Below are 27,233 nucleotides of genomic sequence, written 5' to 3' on the forward strand. Positions count from 1 at the left end.
TGTGACTCCCTTTCGGTCAGGGCACTTCAACGTCAGTTGGAGCGGTGGGAGGAGGTGTTCCGACGAACTCCTTCGCATTTTTAGGCGTTCATCAACGAGAAGAAAAAACGCCTGGTAAGTTCTTGACTTTTCAGAGCACCCCGACCGGGGGATACCTTCCCGGGTTCCTCTCGGTCCGGGAGGGGCGTTGATCGCTCTGTTACCGGGGTTCGCCCTGAGGTGCCCGTTGGGCCTAATAATTCTACCAGAGTTTTCTCAGAGGGTCTCTGTAAGGGGCCTGTGAACACCGGAGTGCGCTCTGAGGCCCCTCCTGTCGGGGCTATTTGTAGACCCAGTTCACGGAGTCGTGGGGCACCAGAGTTTGCTCTGAGGCCTCTGTCGGCTTCCCTCAAACAAAACCGGGGTGCGCCCCGAGGCCTTGGCTGGGTTTGTAGTTACCGAGCGGATGTTAGAGGCCCGCGCAGAAAAGGCTGTTACCGGGCCTGGGTCCGACGTCCCTCGTACAGAGGCTAAAGCTACCAACAGTTCTGAGAGGCCGGTCAAGGCTTTGTCGGTGAAAGTGCACTGTTCCCGCTCTCGTGGTGATACCAGATCTGTTGAGGGGGCAAAGAAGCAAAGTTCTTCTTTTACTGGCAGTGCCGAGGGCCTTCCTTCGAAGGCTAATTTGGCGATTGGTATGTCACAAAAACATTCCAGGCCTCATTGTACCGGCTCGGCCGAGGTTCCTTATGTTAAGGCTAAGATCAAGACCCCTGATCCATCGACGGGGACCCATGCCTCACTTCATCACGTGCCGCAGTTCCACTCGGCGCCGCGTGTCTTCACGAAGATGTCTGTGATTGCGGCTTATCTGCGCCTCCAGGGTATCCATGTGTATCCTTATTTGGATGACTGGCTCTTACGCAGCCCTTGTCCGTTAGCAGCAGCGGGCAACCTCCAGTCTCTCCTTCAGCTCCTGTTTCATCTTGGGCTGTCGGTGAACTGGCGGAAATCCTCCATGACGGTCTCACAGGACCTGATCTTCCTGGGTTTTCGTTGGAACATGATCGACTGCAGAGTGTATCTGACAGGGGACACAATGGCGGATCTGTTGGCCACGTGTCAGATGTTTGCGCAGTCGGAGAGCATGTCGGCCTGGTGGTTCCAGAGGCTTCTGGGCCTCATGGCCTTGTGTGTACTGGCTCTTCCTCTTGCTCGTCCCAAAATGAGACAGACCCAGATGGCTCTTTGGAATTCATGGCGTCAGGAATTGGATCCGGATTCCATCCGGATAATGATTCCGGATTCCATGAGAGTGGATCTGGATTGGTGGTCATCTCTCAGCAATCTGTCTGAGGGTGCGGGGTTTCAGGACCCGGTCCCCACGGTGACGATCATGACGGACTCCTCCCTCCTAGGGTGGGGTGCGACGTTAGATCTTCTTCAGGTCTCGGAACTCTGGTCGCCTCAGGACAAGCTCCTGCACATAAATAATTTGGAGCTTCTGGCGATCTTCCTAGTGCTCAGGGCGTTCAGACCGCTCATTGTCAACAAGGTGTTTCGCATACGCATGGACAATGTGGTGTCAATGTATTACATCAACAAACAAGGGGGAACAAAGTCTCCCCCCTCGTGGACCTGTCCATCCAGATTTGGGAGTGGGCCGTGCTTCATGGTGTCTGGCTGCTTGCAGTACTCATCCCGGGCCAGCTGAATGTCACAGCGGATGCCCTTAGCCGGCGGACAGTGGTCAGCTACGAGTGGGAGTTGAAGGCGGAGGTCCTATCATGGATTTTCTCGCGTTGGGACACACTGGAGGTGGACCTCTTCGCCACGGCGGTGAACAAGAAACTTCCCAGTATGCCTCCAGAGGGGGACAGGGAGCCTCCTCTCTGGGGGATGCTCTTGAGATTCCATGGTACAACATGAGCTTACGCCTTCCCGCCTCTGCCTCTAGTTCACCGTGCAATTTGGAAGTTGAAGAACTCTGTGAACTGTTCCCTTCTACTGATAGCCCCGTGGTGGCTGGCCAGGTTTTGGTTTTCAGAACTTCAACACCTGTCGGTGTCTCCGCCGATCAGGTTACCAGTAACTCCCGTTCGAAGGGATTGTGTCCTCCGATGTATTCCTCATCTTAGATATCTCCTTCCAGCTCTGCTGGCCTCGGAAAAAAATTTCTCTAGAGGGCGCTGCGCGTCGACGTCCTCCGAGTCGATGTCCCTCGACAGCCGCCGTATCGACGTCGACGTCATCCTGCCTATAAAGGCCGCGCGCAGCGTCCATTGCTCAGTTCCGTTTTTCCGCTCTTACTCAGTGCCTCGGAATACCGTTGCTCAGTTCTTAGTCAGATTAATCCTATTTACCTCGAGTCATTCGATCCGTACTCGATGGCTTCCTCGTCGGAACCGACAACTCCTCGATCCGGCTTCAAGAAATGTCGAGATTGTGGGAAAAAGATGTCGTTGACTGACCCTCACAGAGTTTGTCTGTGGTGTTTGGGAGCTGAACACCATTGTTCGGAATGCGAGGACTGTATGTCCATGACAGCTTAGGCCCTAAAGGAGCGTAGGGGGAAGCTGGAGAAAGGTAAGACTTTTAAAGCTTCTTCTTAGTCGACGAAGTCGAGACATTCGTCTCCTCGTCACCATTCGCGCTCCAGGTCTCGGAGTGGGTCTCATCACTCCTCGAGATCGAAGCACTCGAAGAGGAGACGTCGAAGATCCCCTTCTCCGTCTTCCTCTTCCTCTGTTTCGCCAAAAAGAATCCCTTGCCCCACGAAACATAGTTCCCGGGCTGAATGGGAGGAATTCCGCAAAAATATGATGAGCGTCTTCGAGAAAGCTGCCTCGACCCCCTCGAAGACTGCCGAGAGCGATGCTCTGGTCGAAAGAACCGAAGGTCAAAAACGCCGCGAGTCGCAGTACCCGGCGAAGGAAACCTCTCGAGCGCGTCTCGAACCCTCAAGTAGGACTATGACCTCCAAACCTTCCTCGAAGGTTCCGTCGACGAGGGTTCCGTCGAGGTCGATGTCTTCGACGCCGTTGTCGAAGGGACCTTCGACACACGGGTCTGTCGACTCGACGCCAGCTTCGACACCGGCGTCGACGCCAAGAAAAGTCACGGTTACGACACACCCAGTGACTATCCCCAGGTCCTCGACGTCGATGGCTTCGAGATTGTCGAGTAGAATTACAATTCTGTCGAGGTCTTCGAGGCCTCCGCCTTTGTTTTCGACGCCACGCTCGAAGCCTTCGACGTCGACGACATTGACGTTTTCGAGGCCGATAATGACAAGTTCGGCACCCTCTGCCTTGGAAATGGGATTTACTCCCTTTATGAGTTCAGAACAATTGAGAACTATGTCCTCAATTTTGGAAGAGGGTGAATTGTCTGAACAGGAAGACACATTTGTGTTGCAGGGACCTGTAACCCCAATTAGAGAGGAATTTTCCTCTGCAGAGCGCAGGTTAAAGGATCTTCATGATTCCTTACATGAGGCAAGTGGGTTAGACACTTCCCCTGAGGTGGAGTTTGCTAAGCCAGACCCGGGGGAGCATGCTGAAACCCCCTATAGAGCCTTAATGGCCAGGATCACAGAGTTCATGGGGTGGTCTGCACCTTCACAATCTTTCCAACAAGATGACCTCACGGATATTCTTGACAAAGGCCCACAGGAGGATCCTGTGGTGCCTTTTCATAAAGCTCTTCAGAGAAAGATCATGACAAACTGGGAAACCCCAGATGTTGTACCAGCAGTAAATAAAAAACTGTCTACAAAGTACAGGGTATCTTCTACAGACCCAGAGTTTTTGTCTAAACACCCATCCCCAGAAAGTCTGGTGGTACAGGCAGCATCCTCTACCGATGTCAAGACGGCTTATCCTACCGTCACACAGGACAGGGGCGATAAAAAATATGATGCTATGGCAAAGAAAATCTTTTCAGCATGTAGCATGGCGTTAAAATCTGTTAATGCTACTTGCACCCTTGCTAGGTTCAGCCATACACTTTGGGAGTGTGCTTCTACAGCGGCTGACTGCATCCCAGAGGGAGAAGAAAGGGATGCGTTCCTGAATATTATACAGGACGGTAAAGACGCTATGTGTGAATCCCTCCAGACGGGCATTGATTCGGCTGACAGTATCAGCAGAGCAATGGCGGCAAGTACATCAACCAGGAGATTTGCTTGGTTGAGAAAGTCTGGTTTTGCCCCAGATGTGCAAGCCAGGCTCTTGAACATGCCATTCGATGGCTCTTCTTTGTTCGGGAAAAAGGCGGATGACAGTTTAGAGAAACTGCAAACTTCAAAAGCAGCAGCAAAATCCCTAGGAGCTGCAATCCGTCCGACTCCTTTTCGTCCCACAGGAACCTCTGCGAGGGCCAAGTCCTTTCGCTTCTACTCCGCATTCGGAAGAGGTAGAGGACGACCGGCTCAAAGGGGACAAAGAAAAACTACCCGAGGTGGACGGGGTAGATATTCAAAAGCCGCAGCAACAGCAGGTACCTCTTTACCATCGGCATCTGCATCAGCCGCCCCAAAACCACTCTGAGGACTTCCCTCACAGGACACCTGTAGGAGGCAGGTTGACTCAACATCTGGCGGTATGGCAGGCTATCACGTCAGATGCTTGGGCATTGGAAACAGTTGCCCAAGGTTACTGCCTGCCTTTCCTAGGTATACCTCAGTCATCCACCGGGGATCTGCTCTCAGAAAGCTCCAGATCCGCTCCTCTTGCAGGAACTTTGGGACCTGCTAGAGAAAGGTGCCATAGAACCGGTACCTGTAGTGGAGAGGAACAAGGGCTGGTACTCCCCTTACTTTCTCATTCCAAAGAAAGACGGAGGACTGAGACCCATCTTGGACTTGCGAGAATTGAACAAATTCCTCAGAAAAGACAAATTCAAGATGGTCACTCTTTCTCAGATCCTCCAGGCCCTTCAGTTCCAGGACTGGTTGGTATCTCTGGACCTTCAGGACGCTTATTTCCATGTGCCTATCCATCTCAAACACAGGAAATACCTGAGGTTCGCAATTGGCAACTCTCACTATCAATTTCGAGTGCTGCCATTTGGGCTGACCTCCGCCCCGAGGGTCTTCACCAAGTTAATGTCGGTAGTGGCTGCAAGTCTGAGGGAAGGGATTCACGTCTACCCCCTACCTGGACGATTGGTTGATCAGGGCTGTTTCTCCGGAACAAGCTCAGATCCAGCTAAATCACGTGTGCCACTTCCTTCACAGACTGGGCTTCTCCCTCAATTTAAAGAAGTCACAAATTATACCATCGCAGAGACTCCAGTTCATAGGAGCGATCCTGGACACTTCCCTGGGAAAAGCCTCGCCACCAGAGGTGAGGGTTCAAGATATTCTACAGATGGTTACCAAGTTCCAACATGCCCAACGTCTCCCAGCCTTCGACTTTTTGAGGTTGCTAGGCCTCGTGGCATCCTGCATTTTCCTAGTGCCAGAGGCTCGCCTGAGAATGAGATCCCTCCAGTGGGCACTGAGGACTCAGTGGTCACAATTCTCAGGGAGAATGACAGATCTTCTTCAGGTTCCCGGCAGGGTGGCTCGAGACCTTCAGTGGTGGGCCTGTCGGGAGAACATTCTGAAAGGAGAACAGTTTTGGCAACCCTGGCCGGAGATAACAGTAGTCACGGATGCCTCACTCACGGGGTGGGGAGCCCACGCCAACGACTTGACCATCAGCGGTCGTTGGTCTCCATCGGAGTCCAGACTACATATCAACCTGTTAGAGCTGAGAGCCATCAGACTTGCGCTGAAGGCGTTCCTGCCAGCTGTACAAGGGAAGAACGTCCTGATAATGACGGACAACACGGTGGCCATGCATTACCTCAACAAAAGGAGGCGTAGGATCACTACCCCTGTGCAGAGAGGCGATGCAGCTCTGGTTTTGGGCAATCCAAGAAGGAATCTTTCTATCGGCAGTTCACCTAGCCGGAGAGAAGAACTTGACAGCGGACGCTCTGAGCAGGCAGAACACAGTCTCCCACGAGTGGGAGCTAGCTCAGGAAGTCCTTCAAGAGATCTTCGCCCTTTGGGGAACCCCTCAGGTAGATCTGTTCGCCACCAGCCTAAACAGGAAATGCGACCTGTTCTGCTCAAGGGAATTTCCCCCGAGAGGAGCTCTGGGAGATGCGTTCATAGTGGACTGGGAGTTTCCGCTTCTGTACGCGTTCCCACCGGTCCCTGTCATTCCTCAAATGATCAGGAGGTTGAGAAGATTCCGGAGAACCATGATCCTAATTGCCCCGGATTGGGCCAGGAGAACGTGGTACCCGGACCTTCTAGACTTGTCCATCTGCCCTCCAATTCGACTTCCACTCAGAGAGAACCTACTCTCACAGAAGGGAGATCAGGTTCTCCATCCAGACATCAAAACCCTCAACCTTCACGCTTGGCTTCTGAAAGGCTGAGGTACAAGGATTGGGACCTCCCTGATGATGATATGGAGGTGTTGCTTTCGGCAAGGAGGCCAGCAACAAAGTCTTTATACCGCTGCCGTTGGAACAGATTTTGCAGCTGGTGTAGAGAACAGAATATCGACCCTTTTTCATGTGGTACACCAATGGTTTTGTCCTTCCTACTACATTTGGCAAATTCAGGCCTTCAAGCTGGCACCATTAAGGGCTATCTCGCAGCGCTATCCATCTTTAAGCGTACTGCGGAAGAACCATCCTATTTCAAATTACCCTTGGTAATACAGTTTCTAAAGGGGTTAACCAATGTTTATCCCCCAAGACCATTCCAAATTCCCCTATGGGATTTAAACTTGGTACTAACTTTCCTGATGGGTACACCTTTCGAACCTCTCCATTCTTGTTCGTTAAGATTCCTTACCCTTAAAACTGTTTTATTAATAGCACTTACATCTGCTAGAAGGGTGAGCGAATTACAAGCTCTTTCTTGTAAACCCCCTCACACAATATTTCACAAAGACAAAGTTGTCCTGCAAGTGAAGCCTAATTTCCTCCCAAAGGTGGTTTCTGAATTCCATATCACTCAGAAGATTACCCTACCATCTTTCTATCCTCCTCCTCACCCGGGAAAGAGGAAGAGAGGTTACACAGGCTAGACCCTAGGAGGGCTTTAAGTTTTTACATCAGTAGACTAGCCAGGATAAGACAGGCAGACCAGCTGTTTGTAGGTTACGCAGGTCACAAGCTGGGGTTACCAATAACTAAGCAGACCATTTCCAGATGGATCATTCTAGCCATTCTGGAATGTTATAAACTGGCAGGGAAAGAGCCCCCTCAAAACCTTAGGGCTCATTCGACCAGAGGTATTGCAGCTTCATCGGCCCTCAAAAGAGGCGTGCCGGTTAAAGACATATGTGCGGCCGCTACATGGTCGTCTGTCCATACCTTTCTCCAGCATGGGGTCTGGCATGGATTCACATGCTCATGAATATTCCCCGTCGTCAGGCTGGGAATCCTCGGTAAAGAAAAAAACCAGTATCAGTTTCGTTTCTGATCTCTCTTTCGTAGTAATAACCAATCACTGGTCTCTGCGTCATACTGACCACAGCCAATGACTGCCCTCTACCTAAGCACCGCCTCTGGCAGCCATCTTCAGATTTTTACCGCACGTTCATGTGTTGGGATCCTCGTGCTATTGCTCTCGAGCGTTAGTGCTATTTTTTTTCACGTTTTTTCTCAAAAACTTTGTTTTTTCGGTCAAAAGAGCCTCAAGCTCCACCGACTCTCCATCCGATCAACGGGGACCCGTGTCGGATTCGTCTGCGCCCCTCAAGGGTGAAGATTTCGTCGAGCTACGCTTTTGGAAGACTCCAGAAGTTTCTCAGGCCCGGACATGGCCCAGGAGAAGGGAAGCTCGACGCCCGGAAAGCTGTTCAGGATCTCCCCTGGATGCCAGCTGCAGAACGTCTTTAAGGAGGACTCCTTTTGTCTCTACTGCTTACATGAGGACAAGACGCACGTGGAGAAGGACTGTGCGTTTTGCGGCAATATGTCGGAGCGGACCATGAAGGACCGCCATCAACGTCTCGCCAACTGGCTGGAAGGGAAGAGCCCGTCAGGCGAGAAGAAGAGGAAGAAATCCGAGCGGTCTTCTAAGACCTTTGAGGACGCCCCGGCGACGGGGGTCCAACACAAGGCCAAGCACCGCGAGTCCGCTGGCACCGGGAGCGCCGAACGGTCGGGCTCTACGGGCGCCAGGCAGGGCGCACCCTCCCCGGCACCTTCAGCCACGAGCCAACGCTCTAGGTCGGGTAAGAGGAAGGGCGAGCACCCGGCGAAGCTCCTGGAGAGGCCCCGGTCGAGCTCGAAGGCCCCATCGGAGGGGGAGCGAGGCAGTGCCCCCCCCCCCTCAAGGATAAGGCGGTGAGCGCACCTAAGGTGGTGAAGGCCTTAATCCATCCGGTCAAGCCCTCTATCGATACTGTCGCGGCGGCCCTGGCTCAGCCTGTGGAGGCTACACCAGTGGTGGCGACCTCGGGGGCTCAGAGTCTCCCTGCCACCTCGGAGGGAGTCCTCTTTTGTGCCCATCGATAGGACCCCCGTGAAATCCCCGGCGGGGAAGAAAAAGGGGCAGGGCGTCGTCGTAGATTCGGCCTCAACCTCGGAGGAAGAGCTGATTGAGGTCTTAAGCCACGGCCTTGGCGTGGAAGAAGACCGGCCCGTCGGGATGGATCCCGACGCAGGTGACGACATCGTCGAGGGTGCCGACGGGGCCCCTGATCGCCCGTCGGATTCCCCTCTGCCAGTGCCCGCAAGACAACTCGGCGGCCATTTTGTTGGCTATACAGTCCTTATGTTCAGAGATAAGGACGAGACTACCGTTGCCGACGGAGGAACCTCTCCCGTCGGGGGATCCTGAACTGGGACCTTCTGGTGCTCCCCCGCCCAAGAAAAGAAGGATTCACCCTCCACCTCCTTTTCAGCCGTCGCGCCCCGTCCAGCCCTCCTCCCCGTCCACCCGAGGGGATGATACGGGGACTGACACGGCAGCGACGGGTACGGACGACGAGGTATACGACGAGGATATACCGTCGTCACCTCCCACCAGGGCTTCTCCGCCCGACGAGATTGGATCGTTCCACTCCATGATCGCCAGGGCATCCGAGCTTTTCCAACTCTGCCCTGAGGAGAAGAAAAAGGAAGGATTCCTTTATCGACGGCGCGAGGCCAAGAGGAAGACGGTCCTCGCGGTGCCTCTACTGGACGACATTTGGGATGAGGGCCTCGCCCTCCTCAAGAACCCTTCCACGACGCCAGCTAGAGGAGACCGGTACGAGAAGAAGTACCGGGTCCCGGACGCGGCCCCCCTGTGCCTCCGGGCGCAGCCTACCCCGGACTCCGTCGTCTCCGCGGCGGCCAGGAAGAAAGCGGGGGGGGGGTGCGGCCTCCACATCGACTTCCCCACCGGACGGCGAGGGAAAGAAATTGGACGCTATGGGACGCAGGGTCATCTCGTCTGCAGCGACGACGATTAAAGCGGCCAACGCCTTGGCTATCGTGGCCCGCTACGACAGGGAGCTATGGTACAAACTGGCTCCCCTGCTGGACTTCCTACCGGACGACAAGAGGGCGGATGCCCTGGAGATCCTACAGGAAGGCGAGGTGGCGTCGGACCACGCCATCACTATTGCGACGGACATCGCCGACACTGGGTTTCGCCAGTTGGGCAACGGCGTGTGCCTTAGGCGGCGTGGATGGCTCAAGGCTACGGACTTCTGTCAAGACGTACAGACCAGAGTCCTGGACATGCCGTTCGATGGGAACAGCCTGTTTGGGAAAACAGTGGACGATTCCCTTCAGGCCATTAAAGCGGACACTGTGACGGCCCGGGCCCTTGGGGTTCTGCAGCAACGACGGACGCCCTTTCGGAGCAGCGGAGGCAAGGGCGCCTCCAAAGGTTCCGGCGGCGGTTTCTCCACCTACCGTCAAGCGGCCCGCTCGTCGTCTCAGGAGGCCTATAGAGGACGAGGCAAGTCTGGCGGACCCCGCCGTCGTCGCCAAGGAGGTCAAGGCGGCAAAGCCTCGTCGAAACAGGATTGAACCGGCCGTGGGGTCGGGCCCCCACCGAAGCACCCCGGTGGGAGGCCGGCTGGCGAGCTTCGTCAGCGTGTGGGAGTCCATCTCCACCGACCGTTGGGTGCTGGACGCCTTAGCCCGGGGCCACGCGCTCGAGTTTCAAAGAAGGTGCCCGCGAGTCCCCCCCCGTGGCCAGGAAAGAGCTTCACGTCCCTCAGCTTCTCCTGGAGGTAAAGGCGATGCTCAGGAAGGGCGCCATCGAACTCGTCCCAAAGAGGCTTCGGGGCTCGTGAAGAAGAAGACGGGAGGATGGTGCCCCATCCTAGACCTGCGACTTCTGAACAAGTTCATCAAGGCGCAGAAGTTCCGGATGGTCACCCTCCAGCACGTCCTGGGGCAGCTGGAGGAAGGAGACTTCCTGTCGTCGTTGGATTTGGAGGATGCCTACTTCCATATTCCCATCCTAAAGGGACACCGAAAATTCCTCAGGTTTGTGGTCCAAGGGCGTCACTACCAGTTCAAAGCCCTCCCCTTCGGACTACGGTCGGCACCCAGGGTATTCACCAAGTGCCTTGCACCGGTGGCGGCGCAGCTGCGCCGTGAGGGGATCCACGTTTACCCCTACCTGGACGACTGGCTCATCCGAGCCAAGACGAGGGAGCTCGCCGTGGAGCACACGGCAAGGACCGTCCAACTTCTCACGGACCTGGGATTCTCCGTGAACTACGGCAAGTCCCACCTGGTACCCGCGCAAAACGCACTGTTTCTGGGAGCGAAGCTCGACACAGTGTCCCTTCTGGCCTCCCCGTCGGAGGAAAGGACCAGGTCCATCCTGGGCAAGGTACAGCGGATGTTGGTTTCCGACGCGGCCAAGGTGAGGTCCATCAAGTCCCTCCTCGGAATGATGTCTTCTTGCATCTACCTCATTCCCATGTGCAGGCTCCGGATGCGCCCGTTGCAGGAGTTCATGGACGCGCGCTGGATCCAAACGACGGGCGGCTTCGAGGAGAGGATCACACTCGACGAGAGTTTCCGCCGAGCGGTCCGGTGGTGGGGCAACCGCGCGCATCTGACGGCGGGCTTGGACTTCCAGACCCCAGACCATCAGGAGACAGTGACCACGGATGCCTCCCTGGAAGGGTGGGGAGCGCACACCGAAAACCTGCACGCGAGAGGCCTTTGGCTCCCGACGGAGAAGTCCCTCCATATCAACGTCCTGGAGCTCCGTGCAGTGTTCTGGGCCCTCAGGTCCTTCCTTCCGTCCCTCAAGGGCAAGGTGGTGAGGATCTTCACCGACAAAACCACCACCATGTTTTACATCAGGAAACAGGGCGGAACCAGGTCCCCAGCGCTGTCCAAGGAGGCTCAGGACCTGTGGCATTGGGCCGTCGCCCAAAGGATGTTTCTGGTGCCGTTTCATCTGGCAGGGATAAAAAACACCATCGCCGACTCACTCAGCAGGGAGCTGCGCTCGTGCCACGAGTGGGAACTACGGCAGGATCTAGTGGATCGCCTCTTCTGACGGTGGGGCACACCCCAGATCGACCTGTTCGCGACGGCGACGAACTCCAAGTGCCGGATGTTCGCCAGCAGGTTTCCCCAGGCGAGGAGCATGGGCGATGCTTTCTCGTTCCCCTGGGAGGGCCTGTTCCTCTACGCGTTCCCTCCTTTGCCCCTGCTAATCCGGCTCGTCAACCAGCTCAAGAGGTCACGGTGCAGGATGATCCTCGTCGCACCTGCGTGGCCGAGGCAGATATGGTTCCCAGACATTCTGGACTTGTCAGCGTCCCCGCCAATCAAGCTGCCGGTGGACGCGGATCTACTCTCCAGGGAAGGAGGCGCCATCCTCCACCACGACCCGAAATCGCTGAACTTGCAGGCCTGGCTCCTGCAGCGCTAGAGTTTGGAGGATACGACATACCGGCCGACTGCAGAGAGGTTCTTGCAAAGGCCAGGGCGTCCTCGACTCTTAAATGCTACGGTCACAAATGGAAGAGGTTCTCTGTCTGGTGCCACGCACAGAAGATTAACCCTCTACGGATTACGGCTCCCCAGGTACTGCCGTACCTTCTGACGCTGGCCAAGGCTGGACTGGCGCACGCGTCCATCAAGATTCATCTTGCTGCGATCTCCCGATACACAAGAACCACGGGCCGGACGTCCTTGTGGTCTCATCGTCTGGTGAAAGAGTTCATGAAGGGACTGTTCAGATCGTTCCCGCCGGTGAAGGCGCCGGCCCCGGCGTGGGAGCTCAACGTGGTGCTGACCAAGCTCATGGGACCTCCGTTCGAGCCTCTGCACTCGGCCCCGTTGAAGTTTCTGTCGTGGAAAACAGCATTTCTTGTGGCCATCACCTCCGCACGACGGGTGGGAGAGATCCAGGCCCTTTCCTGCAAGGCTCCGTACTTGACTTTTCACGACACGAGGGTAGTGCTCAGGACGCACCCCTCCTTCATGCCCAAGGTACCGTCGGACTTCCATCTCAACGAACCCTTGGTGTTGCCTGTGTTCTTCCCGTCGCCTTCATCGCCGGCTGAGAGGACTTTGCACTCGCTGGATGTGGCTAGAGCGCTGAAGTTCTACGTGGACCGCACGAAGTGTTTTCGGAAGACGTCACAACTCTTTGTGAACTTTGGACCTGTCAATCAGGGGAAGGCTCTCTCGAAGGCTTCCATTTCCAGATGGCTCTCCGGCTGTATCATGTACTGTCATCGGTTGGCAAACCGACCGCTGCCTGGCCGTCCGAGAGCCCATTCCACCAGAGCGATCGCAGCTACCACGGCGTTCCTTTCTGGTGTGCCCCTGCTGGACATATGCAGGGCTGCTACGTGGAGGTCGACGCACACCTTCACGAAATTCTACTGCGTCAATCGGGATTCCAGGGAGGAGTCCAGGGTCGGCCAAGCAGTGCTGCGCAACCTGTTCGCCTGAGGTGAGCCTGGTGAGGAGGTAAGATGCTTAATGTTGAGTTTGATGTAATGCTTAATGTTGAGCCTTTGCCACCTCCCGTGGTTGTGCATGTGTGTACTGCTATGTATTCTTTATTCATGAGCATGTGAATCCATGCCAGACCCCATGCTGGAGAAGGAACAAGTTACTTACCTGTAACTGTTGTTCTCCAGCATGGGTCTGGCATGGATTCACATGCGAACCCTCCCGCCTACCCCTCTGCGGCTCTTCACTTGGTCATACTGCCACTTCACGTGCTTCCAAATCTGAAGATGGCTGCCAGAGGCGGTGCTTAGGTAGAGGGCAGTCATTGGCTGTGGTCAGTATGACGCAGAGACCAGTGATTGGTTATTACTACGAAAGACAGATCAGAAACGAAACTGATACTGGTTTTTTTCTTTACCGAGGATTCCCAGCCTGACGACGGGGAATATTCATGAGCATGTGAATCCATGCCAGACCCATGCTGGAGAACAACAGTTGCAGGTAAGTAACTTGTTCCTTACAGGTTTTTACAATTTGGATTCCTCCTCCAGTCAAGAGACTAGGTTTGGAAGGGCTGTACTGCATTCTATTCATCAATAGAAGACAGCGTGAAGTCAGTAATCCCTCCTCCGATAATAGAATACTGCTATGGGAGCCTATCTAAGATGAGGAATACGTCGGAGGACACAATCCCTTCGAAGAACAAGTTACTTCTTACCTCCGACGTATTCCTCATCGACCCTCCCATCCATCCCCGCAGTTCTACTTCCCTTGTTGCAGCTTACGCTCTTTCAGGGTGATTAGTTAGTCCAGAAAGTATTATTGCGGGCTACAAAACGGAACTGAGCAACGGACGCTGCGCGCGGCCTTTATAGGCAGGATGACGTCGATACGGCGGCTGTCGAGGGACATCGACTCGGAGGACGTCGACGCGCAGCGCCCTCTAGAGAAAAAAATTTTCCGAGGCCAGCAGAGCTGGAAGGAGATATCTAAGATGAGGAATACGTCGGAGGAACATCCCGTCGAAAGAACGTTACAAGGTAAGAAGTAACTTGTTCATCTTCTTCACCAGGGGAACAACAGATGTGGCACCCCTCACCACAATCGCTCAGCTTGGTGGCATGGTGCCTGAGTTCACGGCTCTAGAGCATCTGAGTTTGTCTGCGGATAACATGCGCATTATCCAGGCAGCCAGGAAACCCTCGACCAGATCTCAGTACAGGAGTAAATGGCCCAGGTTCTGTCATTGGTGTTTGGAGAAGAAGTTGGATCCGAGGGTGGCCACGATTGACACGGTGCTGTCCTTCGTGTCCTCCCTAGCAGAGTCAGGGGTCCATGTTCTGTCATGCAGGACTTTTCTCTCAGCGGTTTCCACTTACCTTTCTACAGACCTTTGTTCTTATTCTCTAACTAACCCAGTGGTGAAGAGGCATTTTGCTGGCTTGACACGCCTCTACCCTCCGGTTCGTAATCCGCACCCGCCATGGGACCTAAATGTAGTCCTGACGGCACTGTGCCATAAACCCTTTGAACCAATGGCTACGGTAGACCTCATGTACTTGTCTTGGAAAGTGTCCTTTCTGGTCGCCGTTAAGTCAGCAAGAAGAGTGAGTGAGCTCCAGGCATTGTCGGTGGAGCATCCTTTCTTGGTCTTTCACAAGGACAAGGTAGTCCTTCGGACAAACCCGGCTTTCCTACCGAAGGTAGTAACCGAATTCGATCTGAATCAGTCGATCTCCCTTCCGGTCTTTTTACCGAACCCTGCCTAAGAGGCTGAAAGAGTTCTACACTGTCTTGATGTCCGAAGAGCTCTTAAGTTCTACCTGGACAGGACATCCAAGCTTAGGAGTTCTCAACTTTTTGCGACCTTCGGTAACCCTCATGGCAAGCCGGCGTCTAAGGCAACTATTTCCAGGTGGATTGCCGCCTGCATCACAGAGTCTTTAACCATCCAAGGGCTGAAACCTCCTAAAGGTATCCATGCACACCTGGTGCGGGGCAAGGCAGCCGCAGTTGCTTTTCAGAAATATGTTCCCTGGGAGTCCATCGCTAGGGCAGCTACTTGGGCCTCCCCATCTGCTTTCTGTAAACATTACTGTCTCGACATGAGCTCTAGAGCTGACGCTCAGTTTGGTCAGGCTGTGCTGAAGAACCTGTTTCAGTAAAGGGTATTTCCATCCACCCGTAGTTCCTGTAAGGAGTGCTTGGGAATCTCCCACAAGTATGGAGGAAAGGGGACGTAGGAGTTTTACCAGGTTACTCGCCGTAGTGACCACCTTACTCCTAGTCCATATTACCCTTTCCTCCATACGCCCACCGTCCCCTCTAATAAGGTTCCTCTGTTATTGCTAATGGGTCTTTGACCCAGCGATAGAAAAGGACTGATGCGCGGGGCGGAGCCAAGGCAGGCGGGGTTATGGGGGAAATGTTCATGGACAGAGATCAGACCATTTGAGGCCTGCAAGTCCCTTCTACACCTCACTAAGGGAGACAAATACAAATATGATCAACTTGGACATTGGCTGAAGTCGCCAGAAATAACTCGGGCAGCTATGAGAAACAGCACACCGACTACATTCAACATACTGTTGAATGTATTGTTTGCATTGGAAAATAATAAATACATTTAAAAAAAAAATGAGTTACATTTGTAATTGAAATAAACTCAGCAAAACCTCTCCTGTGATAATCCAGATAGGTATTTAACTTCATTTAGTGCTACATACATGGTTCGTCCCAACATCTAGGCACTGTGAATATTATACCTCAGTCGATATTGAGTTAACCGATCTCTGAAGGATGTTAGCCAATAAGATAGCTCAGCCAGTTCAGCACTCGTTGCTGTGATCTGTAGGTTGCAGGTTCGAATCCCGGCAAGGCCAACACAGCCTTTTCCTTTCAAGGTCGATAAAGGAGTACGGACTTTGGTTTGGTGATAATTGTGATAAATATGTTCTATGTACAGCGCTTTGCTGAAAGCGCTATATAAATAACCATTTCAACTTGAGATTAGATATATAATTTAGCATGGAGTCCTTGCCACTCTGCACTGTTGTATCATATAACCTATAGTTATAGCTCCAGGAAACTAGGACTTTCATTAAACAACAAAAGACCATTCTGCACCTCAAAACGCACAATACAATTCATGCTTGCTTTACTATGTAATTGGCTAGGTTGTGTTTTCAACATTTAAATATATACAGGAGAGATCAAATGGCCAGACCATGGAGAAATAATGAAAGGTGTATTCTGTCACAATGCAGAAAGATGCCGCATAATAATGATTTCCATAAAGTATTTGTACACGTTGGCTGTATGTCACATACGTTTTACTCTTGCAAAGGATAAAAGTAATTTTTACTCTTTTAAAATCACATTTACTCTCAGTTTAAAAATAGGGAGTAAAATACTCCCACCTTAAAATCAGTGCTCCAGATAAGATTTTGATTAGTTAGATGGAACACTGCCATCTAATTGGAATTGTTTTTTTACAGCATAGGGTGCCCCTTGAGAGACGTGGATTAATCCAAACTGATGTTTGCATTTTATAACGTCCAAGGGTGGCCACAAGCCTAATCTCCCCCTAAAGCCCCTCACCCACTCCACTTTGTGCCGGTGCATCCCAGACATCTTTCCCATGCCATTCCTTTTTATACATTTCCCTTAGGTCCTATATGCGTTTTACCAACCCATCCCAAAAACCATAAATCAATGCTTTGTTAGACACAAATTTGCCTTGCCTGTGTCAATGCTCGGCCTCCCCAAAAGTGGTTCATGCCAGTTTGAATGTAGTGGTCAGATGACCCTAATGCTAAATAAATGTAGAGGTATTTTTTTTAGTGCCCAGTAAAGCTAACTGGGTTTGTGCCTACAGTGGATACAGTGCTTGCTTCGGAGCTCCTGCAATGACACAATCTAGCTGCTGGATGGCACTTGAAGATGGTGCATTAAAATTGCAGGTGATTACTGCAAGGTGCGTACTGTAATGGACCACATAGCGATATCAAATATGTGAGGGTCATTTTAGGCACCTTGTTAAGAAGGGAGCTTCAGAAAATGGATGTAGGTTTAAGGTAGCAACACTGGTCAATCCTGGCCAGCCCAATGTTGGAACAGTTTTGCCTCTGCAAATCACTAGCCACCTGCAGGGAACCACCAGAAACTGTGTACTAGCAAGTCAGAAGTTGACAGAAGTGCCGTCGTGTACACCTGGAAGAAGGGTACAGTGTCTCCTAACCTAGATAGACTGCCAGGGAGCTGCAGAAAGATGAAGCTGCTTTAGGGGGAGGAGACTTCTGAGCCTTTCCTACAGCTACAAAAATTAAATGTGTGGCTTTATATCATTAGGAGGCGATCTCGCCCTGCAGGAGATTCCTCATTCTGTTTCTGACCCTCTTTCAAGGAATGTCTGTATAGTTTGCACTCCAGAATTTTCCAGGGAAATGCCTGGACGGCAGAGGGGCAGTATCAGTATTGACTGGGAGGGCACAGCAGAGCCTCTATTTTACCACTTGAAAGATCTGTGGAAAACCCACCAGTGTTTTGGCATATCTGGTTTTAATCAATGCTCCTGTTGCCTAATCAAATCTAGGTCCTCGTAGAGATCTGCAGGCTGCCTCATGTTTCCTTTCACTTAAGAGAAATCAACTGTGCAAATAAATGGTTAACCCTGAACTACAAGCCCTCAAAACAAACTGGAGAAGCATCATGGGAAAACAGGAACTTTCAAGAATATCAACAGGACATTACAAAGCAAGAGCCCTAAAGTCAAAGAAACTACACAGAACACATCCAAACAGCAACACATTCAGAGTGGTTCAGAATAATGCACACAATGAAACTTCAACAAATGCCCAAAACCATCTCAAAAGCTATGCAGAATCACAAACCACTATCTTAAACACAAGGTCAGGAACATACAGCAAGACATAGATGCAGCACGAACAAATAAAGAAGAAAAATTTCACGACAATCCCAGGCCAAATACACTCAAAGTAGTCACTGAAGTGGTATTTTACGAATGGGTTCAGGGAATGAGGCTCGCCAGCTGATCAAGGTCACCCAGGTATCTTCAAATACCTTCCTAGAAAGGATTCACGGGATAACCTCTACCGGGAACTCCTAATTTGCTAGTAGGGACTGGAATTGTACCCGATTACCTCAATCAAGACAGCCTACATTAATTGCTCAAAAACAATTGGAAACCTGGAATAACCTACGAAACGATCTCCAATATAACGTTTAGAGCAGAAATCATGTAGGGCTGCGTACAGCTACATCCTGTCCCCTTTTCTCCTTACTTGTGGGAGGTCGTAATAGAATTTAGAAAAAGCTGCAGAGGTTCCTTGTGTGAGCACACCTGTGTGCTGTTTGCTCCGCTCACTCATTGCCTCCCAATTTCCAGTCCCTTTCTTGGTGCTAATGGCGTACTATTTTTTTTGTTTCCCCATTTCAGCACCCTTTTTTCTGCTGCCCAAATGCTGCTTCAACATTTGTTTATTGCTGGTCGCCCCTCTTCCCTGATCTTGTGGTCCCACCCACTGCCACTGTTTGGAAGGATCTTTTTCCAACATGGATTCCCTGCCTCTGCCTAGTGTCTGGGCCCCTATCATGAGTGGCCTCTGTATACTTTGATTTAACTTTCTTCCGAGTTGCGCGGGCGGAAGGACCTACTGCAACTTCATAGACGAGATCAGAAGTTGGAGAGCATTTTCCTTTGTAATGATCTATCTCCCTGTAACTTTAATTAAGCATGTAACCACATTTATGTGCAACCCCGAATGTGTTGACAGAAAAAAAATGCTTCACTGCAACACAACCGACAAAATATCTATTAAATTGTATTCGAGCAATGAAGTTGCTTTGGTCTCCATGTTTAACAGGCAAAGATGCACAAAATTACAAGGTGGCACATTAGAAACTGCACAAACACACTTCATGTCGGCCCTAATTTGCTGTAGAAGGCAGAACTAAGATCATTCCCGCCGACATGCATAATGAACATATCAAGACGCCACGTTTGCGATTACAAACAAAATCTTCAAGAAACTTGCTTAATGGAACAGCCATATTAAAAAAAATATATTTTGCCTTTAGTATACCGGCAGTTAAGAGCGATTCGGTTGTGGGTCCTTAGAGGTGGGCTGCTGATTTGGGTCTTTTTTGTGATGTGTACAGAAACAGGCTCTGTTGACTTCCAAGCTTTGAAGTTTTCTCCTTAATGCAAAGGATCTACACATTAACCTAATCGTCAAGATATAGAGACTATAGTGCTTGAGACCCTCCTATCCAATTATGCCGCATTGAAGTGTGCATTGATTTTTGGCATAAACCTCTGTACAGTAAGGGACAACCTTAACCTCGAATGTGAGCAATATGCTACATGGGGTTGGGTTATCCTTGCACCATCTTTCACTCACAAAATTGGAATTGCCTTGAAGATTTTTGACCTGGGTGGAATGTGTACTGTAGGTAATTGGGACCTGATACGACCCATAATCGATGGAGGGACCTGCGGTTGTCGCTAGTTATGGAATGGGCATTTTATCTGCTGTGCTTAGATTTCCTACCACTATTAAATTGGTGGCTGCCCACAGATGAGTTTTATGCCCAGGCGGCATTTTCTGAAACTCCTGTTATAACAGCGAGTACTTGGCTTACCAAGTGTTACTTGGGTGGTTGGGATATAATATGCTTATTTGACAAATGCAAATTGATGGCACTTAGTCTGCTTGAAACTTCAAAGGTGACAGTGGTGAAGATCCTCAAAGAATGTCAGGGCAGGATTCCATTTTCAGGTTTTCTCCTAGGTTCTATCCTACTTCATATCAAGTATCCCTTCATAGGAGATATTCTGTCCTACTGGTACGGGACCAGAGTTTTTTGTTTTTCCCCAGCATCAACAAACCAATTTCTTTTATTTTTATTCAAAGCCAACTTGAGCATGTGCCTAGCTGCATCCTCCCAAGCACCTCACCGAGCTTCGCACCTCAGTCCTGTCCTTTCCTCTGTGGGTTGGGACTACACAGATTTAGCATTGCTGGGGTATTTCTTTTCCTGCTCTTTGTGTTCTTTACAATTGTTTTGTGTTGGCGTTCTTCTCCCCTCCTACCCTGCCTTCTTGGCATCAATTCTCCCTCTACCTATATTGGGGTAAAAGGGGTTTGCAGAATCTGTCTTGCAGCCTGCATATCACTGTTAGATTGCCAAACTCTGCATTCAGTGTCTGGGCCCTGATCATCAATATGATGCATACCTTTGTGATGCACCCTATGCAGATGTCTCCTGAATGTGAGGTGGTGTTCAAGGTTCCGGCTCTTCCCACCTGCAAGTGTTCGGTAAAAAAATCCAGGAAGGTTTTTAGTGCACCCTGGATCAATGATTCCTGTCTGGGAGTGACTGACTCCAAGAAGGGTGGTAGTCGCTCTTAAGAGTACTTGGAGAGATCCCAAAGTTCAAAGATCAATGGGTTAAATGACTGTCTCGACCTTGGATCCCTTTCAGGGGGCTACAAACAGAGGTTCTGATGAGGCTTCCCATTCTGGTACTGAATTTACTAGTCGTGCTGAGTTTCCCCACTTGGGGGCTACATAGACCACTGGCTATGCCGAGGATCCCCATGAAGGGGCTTCATCTAACCGGTTCACTGAGACGCTATCATGTTCTTCCCCAACAAATGCATTGTTTGGGAGAGCCCCCTTGCACAGTGTTTGACTAAGATGAAGTCCTTGCCTCCTCATCTGCCTACATTATCTTTTCTTCAACTTGTGTCCCTGTTGTTGGGAAGGCTCTCGTGCTGTGTATTGATAAGCTTCTGGGCATCCCCTGCGCCTCATCCAGCGGTTTCCTCTCCAACCCTGTTAGAGGATCACTTCTTCTCAAGGTTACAGTTGCTAATGCAGCCTGTAAGCCTATTTCAGAGAGCTTATAAACCAGCTTCTTTCTATGTAGGGGCCGCTGACCACCCCCCATTCCCCTCATCCCCAGAGTTATTTGGACTCTCTGCCATGAAGGCCCCTAGTAGATGTTCTAACTCACCTTTTGCCTCACGGTAGCTGCACTTGGTTTGGTTCTTCTGGATGGCCCAGACCAAGGTGACTTTCCCACAAGTGGGGGACATGACGAGGAAACAAGATATGCCTTTGTCAGCTAAGGTTTTCATGGCCATGACAGGACTGATGGATGCTTTAGAAATTTCGCAGCCGTAGACTTTTCAAGAAGAACTTCAGCACCTGCTCTTTCCTTTAGCACATCAGAAGCTTCTGGTATTTATCTCCATAAAGCCAGTTTGGCTGGGCCAAAAAAGGTTTTGTCTAAGCCTCCCTTCGTCCTTCCAATAAACCAAACGATTGATGTAAGAGATCAGGCATGTGTTGGATGTTGGCCCCAGCAAGTGCCCCCTACTATGTCTGCAGGGGTGATGCTGAAGAACATGTGATAACTCCCAGGGGTATTTGCTGCTTTCTCCCAGCAGGAATATATATTTAGGAAGTGTGTCGAGCTTACACATAAAGGGATCTGAGGGTAATTGATAGAGGTTGAGTGTATAGGAATTTATAAATCTTGAATGATGCCTGGACGTCTGTGCATTCACTTAAGCCTCTTGTACTGTTTCCAGCAAACTTGGGACTGCTGCCCCAGCAACATGAGTGACTAAGTGTAGAAGTTAAAAAGGTGTGCAACATTTTGTATCCATATCTTGGATTTTGAGTTGTGTGTGTGTTCATTGACAGCATCATGTGACAAGGGTTCCTTTTCCTATTGCTGAAATATATAGTGATTGTTTAGGCTCTTGTAAATAACAGCTATGGGGAGAATAAACATTATTGGTAAATGTGTTCATCATTTTTTACTTCATTTAAACAGAGGCTTTTTTCCTTTGTAAGGGTGCTCATCAAAGACTGCTGGAGAATGGCAATTCGGAATTACTTCTATTGTATAGGCTGTCCCAGGAGAAAGGTGTGTGGAAGAACCCAGTTCTACATAGTATTCTTCATGAGGAACCAGTGGGTCAGGATGAAGGTAAAGTACTACACAAAATGTAAAATAACTGATTGTAGAATGCATGACGTGCAATGTGTTTTGCCATATCCCCACACTTACTCTCGCAGATAGAAGACTGGATATTTCCAAGAGGAGAAAGATTGACCAAGAATCTTCCAGGTGATATACCTGTTCCGTTTATCCTTGGCTCAGGAATGAGGGCCTTATGCCTCATCTGCTGCCACCCTGGCTTCATTGATCAAAGAGCCGCAGGCAGTGTGTTTGTGGCCAACAAGGTGTACCTCCTCAGCGCTTCACACATTTGTCAAGCTAACAGAAGCACCATCCAGGCAGCTGCATGCTCTTGCCTCATAAGGGGGCTTTGCTTGGTGGGAATCTCTTCTAGCAAATGAATGCCCTTCAATATTTTAGTCTGACATGTAGACACTGATGTCAGGCGAATGGACCTAAATATAAGGCAGCGGAAACCTGAGCTAATCCCTGAAGCTTAAAGGGTGCTATCAGGGAAAGGTTGGCTTCTGCCACACTCGCAAGGTTCGAAATTGTTGGTATCTATTTAGCTCCTGATTGTACACTAGGAGAGCATGGTTAGCTTGAAAGCAACAGCTACCCGGAGCTACTTTTGGCTCTCCAGGCCAACCGTTGTCATATGCATGCTTGTAAGACATCAACTGTTTGAGTGTTTAAGAATGTCAATAATGGAGAATTAGAAGACAAACATTTAAATGTAACTGATGGTACATAATCACCAAAAAGTTAATGTGCACCTCCTGTACAAGTTAATCTGTAGTGTGCTGTAGGTGAAGCCTGCCTCCCAGGAGTTGGTTTTAGCTCCTGCTCATCAAGCCTTAATTTATTACCCCAACTCCCAATACAAGTCGTTCACACATCCACTCAATAAGGCCTTTTAATGCACAGTTCTTTTCAACATTTAAAGTACTTTAACCCATAGACATTGGACCAGTATCTTATGCAGTATTTAATTGCTAGATTAATGTGTAAATAAGATTCATCTGTAAAATGAGAACTGTATTCCAATACATTATACTGTTTATCACAAGCACATGCCATGGAGTGTGAGATATGACATTTTAATTTGCCTGTACCCCATTGTATGGCTCATGTTCTGTGTGGCACCCTTGACTTTCTGTAAGACAGGTGTTGGGCAAGATTGTATGCATTACCCTTTGGGTGCACTACAATAACCCTGACCACCTGGCAATAGGGATCAAACCTTTGGTACAACTCTGAACTACACAGGTTGGTAGTGTGGCTGAGCAGCCAAGCTTATCTCAAGAGGGGTCAATGTGAGTAGTAATGTGACAGTTTCACAGTACAGTTATCCAAATAAACACTGATGCTCAAGGTTTCTTGATAAAACAATTTATTTAATTCAGTTGTATAAGCCTTCTTCAGAAGGGAGCAATATATTTAACAAATATAATACATTTGAACAGAAAATAAGACATTCGAAAAAAAAGAATTTGGACTTTTTTTTCGACATTTTGACTTTCGACACTTTGTAATTCGACTTTATCACTATAAACCATTTAGAGCAATACTGAGTTTGGTGTAAAAGATAGAACAGAGGAATAAAACCAATGTTAACAAATAATTATTAAACTGGTAAGTACTTTTAAACACCTTCCAATGTCAAATAAGTTTAACCCTTTTCTGGTGAAAGATAAAGTACAAAGGTAAGAAGTCTTTCTCAGGGAGCCAGGACAGCCAATAGTAATTGCACAATGTCTAGGGGAAGCTGAAGATCTTGTTGGTAGGTAGGTAAAACATCTTGCAGAATGTTTTTAGAAATGTTTGTAGAAAATAGAACACTTGAAGGGCCACACGCTGGGAAGCAAAGCTATAGCAATTCTGCAAGGTAACCAGGATAGGTCTCAACTGAGAGCAAGTAAGGCTACACAACAAGAGGTAAGTTCTCTTAGACTTTACAGTATCTCTGGTTAGAAGAAATGGTTCCAGCTGGCTTCTGTTCCTGTACAGCTCAGCAGATCCTGTTCTTGAGCCTCAGTCGTGGGGACAAGAGGGAGGATGTCTGGGGACTCCTGCTCTGCAATGGGAACGTCAGTGGCAGCAATGGGCAAACTTCATTTCAGCGGTCCTTCTGTGCTTCAGCTCCTCACATCTGACCGCAAATAGCAACACTGTACTTCTTGGATACCACTTCAGACTTCAATTTCTTTTGGCGTCCAGCACTCTGTTGTGGCTCAGGCTTGGCCAGTCCTGCATCAGGGAAGTTGGGAGGATCTTCCTAGCACTCGGGTCCAACTTAAAAGCAACACACACAATCTGGTGTTCCTCTCCCTGGCACTTCGGTTCCAGCAGCAGTGGAAGTACAGCCAGCTCTGAGAGGATGTCCAGACAGGCTTACTTTGGAGTTGATTGGTCCCACCAACTCAAAGGGAGAAGGTGTCCTTGCAGGGCTTCTCTAGTCGAGGCAAATTTGGAGCTTCAGCACAGTAGCAGGGCATCACCGGGCAAACCAACGGTCCAGGAGTTGCAGCAGGCATCTCTTCCAAGTTCTTCTTCGGATTCCTTCATCCAGTGGTCGACTCTGCCTTCCAAGCCAAAAAGCTTTGCCTTTTATGCAGGTTTCCCCCATTCGTTCCAGCCTAGCTGTCAATCACAGCAGGGTGGCTGTACTTGCAGGACAGCCAGCCGGCCAATCACCTTTGGGTGCATTCCTGTGACCAAGGGGATTAAGCACAGGGAGTTTCGAGCTCCTCCCTCACTTCCTGCCCCTGCCAGACATACTGGAGCCAAAGGTGGGCTTCACTAGTGAATCACGCCAAAGGCAAAATGAGCAAAGGGACCAAACCTGGTTTGGTACATCGAGTAAATCTCAAGAAGGACCTTTCCAACAAGAAATGGCAAAAAAAAGACTGGCCATTTTGACGAAATTGGCACCCATGGGTGCTTTATTGCAGCTGCGAACGCAGCCCGCGGTAAAAACTCCCAGTGGTAGTTAAAAGTAAACCACTCCCACGAGCCATTAATTGTATAAAGGGTAACATAAAAATGTTACATGAGAAACTAGACAAAGGGGATACGTATGGTAAGTGTGTGCTGGGTCTAAAAAGTTACAAAATGTAAGTCAAGTCAATTTCACTTCACTGCTCTTGGAAACAGTAGTTTCACCAAGAGAAGTTATTTAAACCTTTTGATAAATCTCAGACTTCCCTGTGCCACTGCGCTAAAGGTGCTGTGTCACAATGTAAAGATGATGCCTTTGGAATTTGTCAGACTCCAAAGTCAAAAGAAACACAGTGAATAAACCACATTTAAAATACATGAGGGATAAAAAGTCCTAAAGTCCAGCAAAAAGAGCTGGGTGTCTCTAAGCTAGAAGGGAATAGCAGTGTTCCGACCCTATAAGGTGCTTGCTGGCCTCTGCTGTGAATGCTGAATCGAAGGAAATGATTGAAGGTCCTCAAGACCAGCTTGGTGCTCCCTACTGCACTGTTCCTCCTAATCACCAACACTGGAGCATGCAATGGGTGTGGTTTACATCCAGCGCCCCCCCCCCCCCCCCAAAGCAAGATGGTGGGAATGGGGGGGGGACTCTGGGTAATGTAGCTCCTTGGTCCATGTCTGGGACATTTTCAGAACCTCCAGGCACTGGCATTGTGGCTAAAGCCGACCCGACGCCACCTCTAACTTTACAGAATTCCTGAAATGTTCCATTTTCAACTGCCATTCCTTAAGAAGGCTAATACCGTAAAGGCAAAATCATGACTGATTACCATGCAGGCTCGGAAAACAGCTGCTTCCACTTCTTGGGCGGGAGAGAAGGGATGGAAAGGGAAGCAGAATGACGAGAGGGTTTGGGGTTGGTGGGGGAGGGCATGTGAGAGGAAGGGGGGGCAAGAGGACAAGCTGGAGGGAGAAAGAGGGAGCAAGGGTGACTGGAAGAGGGAGGGACATGGTACAAGAGGATGGAAGGGTGGGGACAGGTGGGGACAGGTGGGGGAACTGGAGGGTGGTGGAGGGCGAGAAAGTGGGGAAGAGCAGGGAAGTGGGAGGGTTGAGAAGTGGGAGCGTTGGGAGGTGGGAAGGCGGGGAAGTGGGTGGGTGAGATGGGGCAGGAGTTGGAGCAGGGGAGGTAGTGGGAGGGGTGAATGCCCTGGCCAAATTAGCAGCCCATATTTTTTGTGTGCATTCTCAGGAATTAATATTTAGAGTAACTGCCAAACCTGTTAGGGACCCGGAAAGTATCAGCGCTGCTAGGCGGTCAGGAAAGTGGTCCTAGTTGATTTGTTTTATGTGGTCCATCAACATACCAACGTTCAGCCAGGGCAGGTGCTTGTCTTCTTCGACCCCATACTGTATGTTTATTAAAAAAAACTACTTTTAAAGATGTACTGTATACTCACACATTGATTATAATGGAGCTCGTTATATGGAGCCTATTCTTATATCATGTCACCTCTTAAGTTGCAGGAGGTGTGTGCACCATAAAACAAGACTGTGAAAAAGAATTTAGAATTTAAAATAAATACGGTTTGACATGACTTGATAAGGATATGACCAGCATCTTGAACCAACTAAAATACAGGTAAAAAATGTAAACTATAATAGTTTGCTTGGTAGTATGTACACAGTGACAAAACACTAGTGGAGTAGATCAAACCTGGTTGCTATTTTACTGAGGGATTCACCCAGTTGATAGACTGATTAACCAAGATCAAACTCTGGTTCCGAGTCGACTGGGGGTACACCATTGTTCCCCGAAAGGTTGGGGAACTAGAGCTTAACTAAACTGCTCAGATGAACACCTTTTGTGCTTGAAAGGTTTCTTGCATCACACCCTCCACTTCAGAGTGCATCTGTGTGTATATTGTGGACCGAGTAGGTAGGCCCTTCGACTCCCACCCCCTCTCCTCCCACCCCTCCCCATTAAATGACAAGGAGACACATAGTCGCAAAATACAGTATCTCAGAAGGCTGTGTTCAGTGTGTATCAAATACAAATTGCAATCACAATTCTGCTTGGTCCCGTAAAGAGCTATATATACAAATTTCATTCTGGAATACAGTAGTTCTAATAAAATAACTGGGGGTGGGGCCACGAGTGGACAAGGAAGATCATCTGGGCATGGGTGCTTGTCAGTGTATTGCCATCCTGTTTTTGTAAACTGAAGTGCTGCCCTGCATCATGCTCCGGTACATCTCCATCCTGGGGCTACATCCCCCCCCCCCCAAGTATTGAGGGTATGCGGACTATGAATACAGTAAACTCTAGGGACGGGAGACTGAACCTTATTCCCCTTTACATTTAGAGG

General features: G+C 49.9%; 1 protein-coding gene across 1 annotated transcript in view; it reads left to right on the top strand.

The window, feature by feature from the left end:
- The window catches only part of ZNF292 (zinc finger protein 292), a 1,156,963-nt gene that overhangs the window by 566,120 nt on the left and 563,610 nt on the right, over window positions 1-27,233 (top strand). Inside the window, exon 4 of the mRNA XM_069606362.1 lies at window positions 21,816-21,951. Coding sequence (XP_069462463.1) covers window positions 21,816-21,951 — 136 coding nt within the window. The remainder of the gene's footprint in view (window positions 1-21,815; window positions 21,952-27,233) is intronic.

This window comes from Ambystoma mexicanum, chromosome 4p (genome assembly GCF_040938575.1).
Source record: "Ambystoma mexicanum isolate Mex_15411 chromosome 4p, UKY_AmexF1_1, whole genome shotgun sequence".
Lineage (NCBI taxonomy): Eukaryota > Metazoa > Chordata > Amphibia > Caudata > Ambystomatidae > Ambystoma > Ambystoma mexicanum.